The following is a 10,931-nucleotide window of genomic DNA, read 5'->3' as shown; positions in this document are numbered from 1 at the left end:
TAATCATTGAGCTGAAAGGAAAAGTTTGACTTGTTGAATGTAAAGCTGATGATCTGCTCTGTAAACAATGCAAATCACAGTAAATGGATCTGAAAATTTTTAAAAGAAAAAAAATCCATCATGCAACTTTGCTCTTCTGAGCTCTATCCAAGGCTGACATTCATCTGATATAAATTTTTATAAGTTGTATGAGAGGTTCAAATATTGAAATACTTTAAAACTGTTGGTAAGTAATCATTGTCCCAGCTCCCTAGTTCTGGGCAGCACTGAACAGCCTACAGAAAGATGACCACAACTCCACAACTCCAGCATGGGCTCCATAGGCTCCTCAGTGGAACACTGCACCCCTGTCAATGACCATGGCCACCTTTGTGACTGTGGCCACTTACTGCCAATAGATTCTTTAACAGAGTCATCATGTGTGGTTGCATCTGGTAGACATCGTGAATAGATTGAACCATACGTAGACTGTTTTTGGCATTGGAATTGTTTGGGGAAACCCTTTTTGAACATATTTCTCTGTCCATAATCATGTGGAATTTGCAGAACCAACTCACATATCCAAAGATTGCTATGAAGCTAAAGGTAAATGACTTCATTTTAGAGTTCAGCTGAAACTAAATAAGAAAAATAAATTGTGATTTGATTCCTCTACTTTTGGTGGTTGTATGACTGATCACATAAATGTTGTACATTTCATGAAACCCTGTCTATTAACATTTCACTTAGAAACTATCTGTTTTGTTTCTAGGTAAATGAAATTTACCATGATGAGTCCCTCGGTGTGCATATAAATGTGGTCCTGGTGCGCATGATAATGCTGGGCTATGCAAAGGTAAATGTCTAAAAATATGTGAACTATGAGACTTAGATAAAGGATTAGAATATAGAAGACCACATTGCTGCAGCTACAGCTAAAAGCATAGCTATATCTTGCTTAGATCCCTTGTTGCTTTGAGCTGAGGAGGAAAACTGTCAGAATGAGTAGACTATATCTCTAAATTGAACATGCAAAGATTTTTGTGCTGGTGCCATTTGTTCTGTATTGCTCTAATGAAGAGTACTGGTGTGGCACTGTAGGATAAGCATTGAACTGCTAACAGTGAAGTCAGAGGTTCAAATCTACCAGGTACTCCTTGGAAACCCTGCCTAGGATCACTATGAGTCAGAACTGACTCCTGGGCACTGAACTGCAACAATAACAGTGGGGATGTAGATGGTATTATTCACTTTAGGCATTGGCAAGTGAATATAAACAAGTGGATATCATTGTGAAGAAAGACTTCCCTTAACTTATCATTATTACCAAATTTGTGATTCATTATCCAAAAAGTCTATATTGAGTCTTCCATGTGACAGATAAGGAGCTCTGGTAGCGTAGTGGTTATGAGTCAGACTGCTAACCTCAGTTCAGCAGTTAGAAACTACCAACCGCTTCATGGGGAAAAAATGAGACTTTCTGCTTCCATAGAGAGTTACAGCCTCGGAAACCCTATACAGTGTTGCTATGAGTTGGAACTGACACCATGCTACACAACTACCACCACCACCACCATGTAGCAGATACGCTGTAGGAGCTTGGAATCTATTAGTGAACAAAAGAAGACTAAGAGTTTTACCCACTTGTTATTTTCACAAACAATATTTTTACATGTGTATCTTTCTACATGAAAAACATCATGCAGGAAGAGAGCAAAAGTTAATTAAGAAGATAGGAAGGAAACAAAAATAGCAAAATTGATGTCAGAAAAAACTTGGAAACTTGCTCTTGAATATAGAGAACCTAAAGCAATTGGAAGAAATGAAGATATAAAAGAGCTGAACAGAAAATGTCAAAAGGCAGCTGGAGAAGGCAAAGTCAAGTATTATAGTGAAAGGTGTGAAAAACAAGTTTAGCATTTCTCAAGCTAAAAGAATTAGAGAAAAATTAAAAGCTCCACTTGGAAAGTTGAAGGATTCTATGGGAACAATATTGAACGATGCAGAAAGCATCAAAAGATGATGGAAAGAATACACAGAGACACTGAAGCAAAAAGAGATGGTAAATGTTCAGCCATTTCAAGAGGTAGTATGTGGTCAATAACTGATGGTCTCGAAGGAAGAAGCCCAAGCTGCACTGAAGACATTGGTGAAAAGCAAGTTTCCAGGAATTGATGGAATACAAATTGAGCACTTTCAATAAAGTGAGGCAGCACTGGAGGCATGCACTCATCTATGTCAAGAAATTTGGAAGATAGGTACCTGGCCAACCGATTGGAAGAGATTCATATTTGTGCCCATTCCAAAGAGAGGTGATCCAACAGAATGCAAAAATCATTGAACAATATAAATATTAAATAGTATATGCAAGTTAAATTTTAACTGAAAATAATTTTAAAGGTTGCAACAGTATATCAACAGGCAACTGCTGAAAATTTAAGCCAGATTCAGAAGAGGATGGAATGAGGGAATTCATTACTGACATTAGAAAGATCTTGACTGAAAGCAGAGAATACCAGAAAAATGTTTACTTGTGCTTTATTGACTATGCAAAGGCTTTCAACTGTGTAGATCATGACAAACTTTGGATAGCCTTGCAAAGAATGGATGTAACAGAATAGTTCATTGTGTAAATGAAGAACCTGTACATAGATAGATCAAGAGGCAGTTGTTCAAATGTACAAGTAAATAGTGAATGGTCTAAAATCAGGAAAGGTGTGCAAAAAGGTTGTATCCTTTCACCATACTTATTCCGACTCATAGTTACTCTATGCAAAACAGAACGAAACACTGCCTGTCCTGCACCATTCTCATAACTGTTGTTATACTTGAGTACCTTACTGCTGCCATTATGCCAGTCTGTGTCATCTGTGTGGTGAGCAAATAATTCTAGAAGCTGAATTATATAAAGAAGAATTTGGCATCAAGATTGAAGGAAGAGTAACCTTTCTTACTGGAAACAAAAAACACTTTTTAAAGTATTTACAGATGAAAATCAAGGAGCTCTGGTAGCATAGTGGTTACGAATTGGGCTGCGAACCTTAAGGTCAGCAGTTCGAAACTACCAGCTGTTCCACGGGAGAAAGATGAGGCTTTCTGCTCCTGTAAAGATTTACAGTCTTGAAAACCCTGTAAAGGGTAGCTATGAGTCGGAACTGACTCCACGGCATACAACAACAACAACTGATGAAGATCAATGACTTAAGACCTTCAGTATAGATTTCACCTCAATGTAAAGAACTAAAAAATCCTCACTACTGCATCAACAAATAACATCATGATACATGGAGTCCTAGTGCTGTGGGATAAAGCACTAGAATGCAAGGTCAGTTTGAATTGCAGACTCAGAGGTTCAGACTAGGAATCACTCCTCAGAAACCTGGTACAGGATCGCTATGTGTCAGAAAGACTCCATGTCACTTAGCAACGAGTCCAAACTGACTCAGTGGCGCTTAACAACAGCGACAACAAGTGGAGAAAAGATTGAAGTTGTCCAAAACTTAATTTTGCTTGCCTCCACAATCAATACTCATGGAATCAGCAGTCAAAATCTCAATGTATTTATTATATTAGGCAAATCTGCTGCAAAAGAACTCTGAAATGTGTCCGTTAAAAGAGGACTAAGATGTGCCTGATTCAAGCCATTGTACTTTCTATCACCTCATTTGCATATGAAATTGAACAATGAATAAGGCAGATAATAGATGAATCAATGCACTGAATTAAGGTGTTGGAGTGGAATATTAAAAGTACAGTGGACTGCCAGAAAAACAATTGTCTTGGAAGAAGTGCAGCCATAATGCTCCTTAGAAACCTAGATTGTGAGTCTTCATCTCTCGTACTTTGGACATGTTGCCTGGAGGGACCAGTCCCTGGAGAAGGACATCATGCTTGATAAATTGGAAGTTCAGCAAAAAAAAAAAGAAGATTCCCAGTGAGATGGATTGACAGAGTGGCAGCAGCAATAGACTGGAGTGTACCAACTGTGACAATGGTACACTAACTGGTAGTGTTTCATTCTGTTAGGCCACTGTGAGTCCGAACCCACTCCCTAGCACCTAATAAAAACAACACAATCTTTCAACTTAAGAAAACTGAAGCACATAGTGAATATTTTCAATTAAAAGACCTTTTGACATCTAAATTTTAGAACATCAAAATATACACACTAAGTGTGGGTTAATGTGCCAGACTGCAAAGCCGTTTGAACTGCAAGGTCGGCGGTTCAGGCTCACCAGCTGCTCCTCAGAAACCCTATACAGGGTTGCTATGGGTCAGAACTGACTCGAGGGCACTTCACAACAAGAAGCATTTAATGTAATGTCAACTTTGTTTTCATTGTTGACATAGATGTTAAGTGCCTTAGAGTCTGTTCTGACCCATAACGACTCTGTATAAGGTTTCTGAGGAGCCACTGGTGAGTTTCAACTACTAACCTTGAGGTTCAAACTGACTTTGTAGTCCAGTGCATTAACCCACAGCACCAAACTAGGACTCTCTTGTCATTAGATATAATGAAAATAATTTTGTTTCAGATGGAATGGTTCATTTCCTCTGAAGAAAAAACATGGGGAAGTGATTAACTTTGCCAATTTCCCTTTAAGTTTCAAAATGCTCACATATATACCCATAATTAATCCTTCTGATTATGACATACTAATGAGTTTGTACATTTAGAAAAGAGGAAAGAATCCATGTGTTTGCATTTCATTGTTTGCTTAACATCTGCTTATCATTTTATAATGATAGTGTGCCATAACTCTTTAGTTTATCCCTTAATCCTGAACTACTTGTTGCTGGCACTTAATCCAAGTCAACTACAGCTGGAGATGTTAACAGTCTTAGGTTGGTTGTTCAATCACAAAGCATTTATTTGGAGCAGTATGTGATTAGTATGTAACAAACCAAGCTTTTTACTAAGAATATAAACACTGATAATAATATTTGCTTAAATGTAACAAAAGCTTCAGCCTGCCAGCTAACCTAATTTTGGATTCCAAGATCAATTCCTCATTCTACCAGAACTACTCTGGAAAGTATGGCTTCTGGATTCTTATAAGGATAGACTCCTTTATCTTTCAACTTTAACTCTTGACCAAAATGTGAGAGTAGAAAAATTCCACGGAATTTAAATCTATTGGAACTGCAAGATAAGTGTAGATGTCTCTTCGGTATCATGAAGTTGAAAAGATGTGTTGTTTTATTCTTTCAGTATGGAGTTAATATAATTTGATCACTCCCCACGAAACTAAGAATTGACCAGCTTTGTCAGTTCATTGGCAAATTTTATTCTCTCATATGTTGACTAATTCTTGACCAAAAGAAATTAACATATCCAAATATCTTTTAAACTATAACTGGAAAATTAAATTCTCATGCCAGAACTGTTTTGTCTACTTTTCTAATTGTTATTGTTGTGTGCCGTGGAGTCGGTTCCGACTCATAGCGACCCTGCACAGGGTTTCCGAGGCTGTTAATCTTTACAGGAACAGAACACCTCATCCTCCTCCCGCGGAGCAGCTGGTAGTTTTGACCTTGCGGTTTGCAGTCCTATTCGTAACCACTACGCTACCAGAGCTCCTTTCTTCGTAACCACTACACTACCAGAACTCCTTTCTCATTACTATATATGAAATTAAAAATCCAAACTGAATCAGGAATTATTTAGAGGACTAGAACTCTTGCCCATATGATTAATATCAAATTATTTTATAATAGCAAACTTCAGCATCAGATGTTATCATAGATGATGTCAGTCAACTTTCATGCAAGTAATATTGATCATTATAGAACTTTACTTCATAGGCACTTAAATTCCCAAATTAAAGTACATATCTAAATAAACCCTAAACAATATTACTAAGCCATATATAAGTAGCATCGTAGCATATTTCTGCCTCAACTAAAGTTATTAAAAGAAAGCTTCGGGAAATTATCATTTGTGTCTTTGATGTATTGTTTCCACTCAGTCCATCAGCCTTATAGAAAGGGGAAATCCATCCAGGAGCTTGGAGAATGTGTGTCGCTGGGCTTGCCAACAACAAAAATCTGATCCCAACCACTCTGAACACCATGATCATGCAATTTTTTTAACCAGGCAAGATTTTGGACCAGCTGGAATGCAAGGTATTTCCATTAACCTTTAGAAAAAACACTTAAGGGCATAGCTTTTCAAAAATGGAATCCTTTATCAGTCAGTATGTTCAAATGCTCAAACCTCTCTCACCACTTTCTACCATGGGACAGTCAAGCATACATTTTATTTCTATTGCTTCTAATAACTTCTTTGGAATCATAATGCTAAAGTATCTTGTATACTGTAGTAAATTTCACTTTCCTTTACTGATGGTGCATTTAGCATGGAGGAGTGGGATGGTGCTACAAAATGAACTAACTTAAACAAACAAACTAAAAAACAAAACAACAACAACAACAAAAATGCACTATTTGAAATGAGAAAGATGCCATGAGAAAATGAATGCTGCCAAAGAGCTTTCATCCAAATTCAACTTACATTTATCTAATAAATTCTGATGTGAACTTTGGAAAGAAGCAGACTGATGGTTTTCTTTTTAATGTAGATGGAATTTCTGAATCTCATCAGCAGTGCCGTAATGTGAAGGCCCACACACTAAAACAGAAAGACAGGGCTTAGTTGGTGGGCAAAACAGAAAGGTAACCCTGGGCAGTTCCTTCCCTTAGGGAAAGGGAGAAGGCACACCCAAATGAATCTTTTTTGAAACTATTACCTGTAGCTTTCCCAAGAGAATATGATAAAAAGGCCAGCTGAGAAATAATACTGCCCCTGTTTTCTAAAAAGCAAAGGTCCAGTAGTAATTCTTAATGGGTTTTCTTATAAAATGAAAATAAAAGTAATTGTCATTCTCTATAGGATATGCTCCGGTCACAGGCATGTGTCATCCGGTGAGAAGTTGTACCTTGAATCACGAGGATGGTTTTTCATCTGCTTTTGTAGTAGCCCATGAAACTGGCCATGTGTAAGTCACTGCTGTCAGCTACAAAGCAATAAAAAGTCTTTTCTGTTTCTACAGTATTGTTCACACTGTGGACAGAATGCATGCCAGCATGCAATTCTACTCTCCTGCCAATTCTGAGGAGCTGAAACAGTGAGGAGTTCCTGTACTGAAACTAAATGAATGACTATTGTTTGGAGAATCACTCCTGTGTTTTGACAGTTATAGAAAATAATGAAAGAATGTCTATCAGATTAATTTCTGTTTCTCAGTTTCTTTGACTCCTCGTTAAAAAACCATTGTAGCTTAAATATATATATATATTTCCCAATATTAATTTTCAAAATATAAATGAAATCAAAGTCAGCGTTCCTAGGATTTTTACCAGCAAGATCACATTTTGTGTTCTAGGTTGGGAATGGAGCATGATGGACAAGGCAACAGGTGTGGTGATGAGACGGCTATGGGAAGTGTCATGGCGCCCTTGGTGCAAGCAGCATTTCATCGTTACCACTGGTCCCGATGCAGTGGTCAAGAGCTGAAAAGATACATCCAGTATGTCTCTTGTTCTATAGCGTGAGAGCTTTTATAATATGAACACAAACATATTACTGACTTTTAGGATCTTGGTCGTAATAAGATGCCTACTCAATGAAAACTCTTGTTCATGATAACCATTTTTTGATTACTCATTACATCTGTTGCAATGATTCCATAATGTAATTGAGACCTTTTAAAATATAAGGCTAGAATTTAAATGCATTTTGAATTGTGCTTTCTCTTTAGTAGCTTTAGTAGAGTCTTTGAATAATGGTCAAACTGGAGTTGAATACAAAAAGAGGAAGGTCAGGTGATTACTGCTCTGAATTTTACCAAAATTTCTCAATAGTTAAAATCTTGTGTGTGTGCCACTAGTAATAAGGAATAAAGCTGTCATGGCTCCACTACATGCTTGCCTTACTTAAATGGGTTGAATAAGAACCTAGAAATATTTTCCTATTGGAACTGAAACCAAAAACCTTAAAGTGGGTTCTTTTCAAGCCTATCTCTATGATGAAATTTCAGGATATGTGAACTAAGAATGATTTTCTACTAGTACATGATTTTCAAAACAAAAATCAGTTAACTACATATGTTGTATTGTTTTCTACAGTTCCTATGACTGTCTCCTCGATGACCCTTTTGAACATGACTGGCCCAAACTCCCAGAACTTCCTGGAATTAATTATTCTATGGATGAGCAATGCCGTTTTGATTTTGGTGTTGGTTATAAAATGTGCACTGCGGTACGTTAATCACAGTCAATTTACATTGCGCATCTTACCAGCTATTTGCTTAGCTCCTATTTGGTGAGCTTTAGACACTCAGCAGAGCAAAACTGAGAATGCCTTAACATTGTTTTGTGCTTTTTATGCAGCTGTGTGCTTTAAATATATAATTTAATCCATGTGATAGAAAAGAAGAAAGGTGGTATATTTTTATTTTTACAGATGGAAAGGCTAAGCCTTACTGAGAATAAACCACTTGTTCACACAACTGGTAAATAGAGGAGCAGCACTTTGAAACCAAGACTGTCAGGTTCCTAAACTAAATACTCTTTTCCTCATTTACTTTTGTGGCTGTCAGAGATTAATTTTAACCTTGAATAGATTGGTTTTCTTTATCATATTGGCCTGAATTCCATATATCTCTGACTGAGGAAGCATTTATAAATAAGAATCATATAAGCATCATATGATATAGCAGCTGGGCCAGGAATGTGGGCTTCCATAGGCAGACCATGTATGTCAGGTCCTGGATCTGACACAAGATGTATGATCATGATCTCCTTGTTTAATCTCTCTGTGAGTTAATTTCCTCATGTACATAATATGGAAAAAATATAGTATTTATCTTGTCCCATCAATGTAAAGATTAAATTTGATAATGCAACTAAAGTGCAGGCGTATAATAGATGCTCAGTGGAGTATTAAAGCTGGTTTCCTTCCATGTGGTTATTTTCATTACAGGTATATTTGACTTAATGCTTGTGCTGACATTTAGTGGTTCATTAAAAAATTAAAGGGTATATAAATATATTTAAAGAAAGTTTATGTGCTAGAGCAAGAAAAATGGAATCTTCTATATGATGGTATATATAAGTTTTGATCTATTTAGATGTTATGCCTTGTCAACTTCTAAGTACATGCATTCATGTTTTAGCTATGAGAAATCTGAAGGATTTCTGTGGAAGAATAAAATTTCTGCATAAGTAATAGAGATTATGACAAACAAAGAAGGATCAACATGGGTAATAATAATGTTAAATAAAAAACTGTGATCATAAGGTTGTTTGTGGGTAATAACTGTTGTTGTTAACTGCCATCGGGTTGATTCCAACCAATAGCGACCCTGTATAGGTTCTCACAGGAGCAGCTGCTGAGCTTGAACCACCAACCTTACAGTTCAAATGAATTTGCAGTCTGAAGCATTAGACCACAGCGGGACTCCATGGGTAATAATAGGCAATGAATAATTGGATAATTGTGTTTAATATTTAAAAATAATTTTAAAAGGATAAAATGTTTATATTCATTGTTGTTGCTGTTAGGTGCCATCAAGTTGGTACCGACTCATAGTGACCTTTTGCACAGCAGAACAAAACAATGTCTGATCCTAGGCCAACCTCACTACTGTTGCTATGCTTGAGTCTATCGATGTTGCCACTTGGCCAATCCATCACATTGGGGGTCTTCCTCTTTTTCTCTGACCCTCCATCTTACCAAACATGATATCGTTCTCCAGTGACTGGTCCCTCCTGACAATATGTCTGAAGTATGAGAGAAGAAGTTTGGCCATCTTGGCTTACAAGGAGCACTCTGGCTGCACTTCTTCCAAAATGGATGTATTGGTTATTTTTTGGCAGCCCATGGTACTTTCAGTATTCTTCTCCAACACCACAACTCAAAAGCATCAATTCTTCTAAGGTCTTCCTTATTCACTGTCCAGCTTTTGCATTCAAATGAGGTTATTGAAAATACCATGGCTTGAGTCGGGTGCAGCTTAGTCGTCAAGCTGACGTCATTGCTCTTCAACACTTTAAAAAGGTCTTGTGCAGTAGATTTGCCTAATACAATACGTCATTTGATTGATTGACTGCTGCTTCTGTGAGTGTTGATAATTGATCCAAGAAAAATGAAGTGCTTGACAACTTCAATCTTTTCTCCATTGATAAGAATGTTGTTCATTGGTCCGGTTGTAAGGATTTTTGTTGTCTTTACATTGAGATGTAATCCATACTGAAGGCTGTGCTTTTTGATCTTCATCAGTAAATGTTTTAAGTCTTCTTCCCTTTCAGAAAGCAAGGTTGTATCATCTGCATATCACAGGTTGTTAATGAGTCTTCCTCCAATCCTGATGCCATGTTTCACTTCATATTACCCAGCTTCTTGGATTATTTGCTCAGCATACAGGTTGAATAAGAATGGAGAAATAATACAACCTTGTCACACACCTTTCTTAATTTTAAACCATTCAATATTTCCATGTTCTGTTTGATCAGCTGCCTCTTGGTCCATGTACAGATTCCTCATGAGCACAATTAAGTGTTCCGGAACACTCATACTTCGCAGTGTTGTCCATAGCTTGTCATGATCCACACCATCGAAAGCCTTGGTGTAGTCAAAAAAGCACAGGTAAACATCTTTCTGATATTCTCTGCTTTCAGCCAAGATCCATCAGACATGAGCAATAATGTCCCTCATTCCATGGCCTCTTCTAAATCCAGCTTGAATCTCTGGGAGTTCTCTGTCAATGTATGCTTGCAGCCACTTCTGTATTACCTTTAATAAAACTTTACACGCATGGGATATCAAAGATATCTGCGTTCCACTGGGTCACCTGTCTTTGGAATGGGCACAAATATGGATCTCTTCCAATCAGTTGGCCAGATAGTTGTCTTCCAAATTTCTTGGCAGAGATGAGTGAGTGCCTCTTGTG

At 37.3% G+C, this 10,931-nt stretch overlaps 1 protein-coding gene across 1 annotated transcript in view; it reads left to right on the top strand.

Annotated features, from left to right (window-relative positions):
- ADAMTS3 (ADAM metallopeptidase with thrombospondin type 1 motif, 3) overlaps positions 1 to 10,931 on the top strand; it is a 498,368-nt gene that overhangs the window by 423,802 nt on the left and 63,635 nt on the right. The window contains exons 6-10 of the mRNA XM_006876862.1: positions 752 to 835; positions 5,949 to 6,105; positions 6,872 to 6,977; positions 7,365 to 7,508; positions 8,107 to 8,239. Coding sequence (XP_006876924.1) covers positions 752 to 835; positions 5,949 to 6,105; positions 6,872 to 6,977; positions 7,365 to 7,508; positions 8,107 to 8,239 — 624 coding nt within the window. The remainder of the gene's footprint in view (positions 1 to 751; positions 836 to 5,948; positions 6,106 to 6,871; positions 6,978 to 7,364; positions 7,509 to 8,106; positions 8,240 to 10,931) is intronic.

Source organism: Chrysochloris asiatica, unplaced genomic scaffold (genome assembly GCF_000296735.1).
Source record: "Chrysochloris asiatica unplaced genomic scaffold, ChrAsi1.0 scaffold00420, whole genome shotgun sequence".
In the NCBI taxonomy this organism is placed as follows: Eukaryota; Metazoa; Chordata; class Mammalia; order Afrosoricida; family Chrysochloridae; genus Chrysochloris; species Chrysochloris asiatica.
This window is presented reverse-complemented; position numbering and strand designations above follow the sequence as displayed.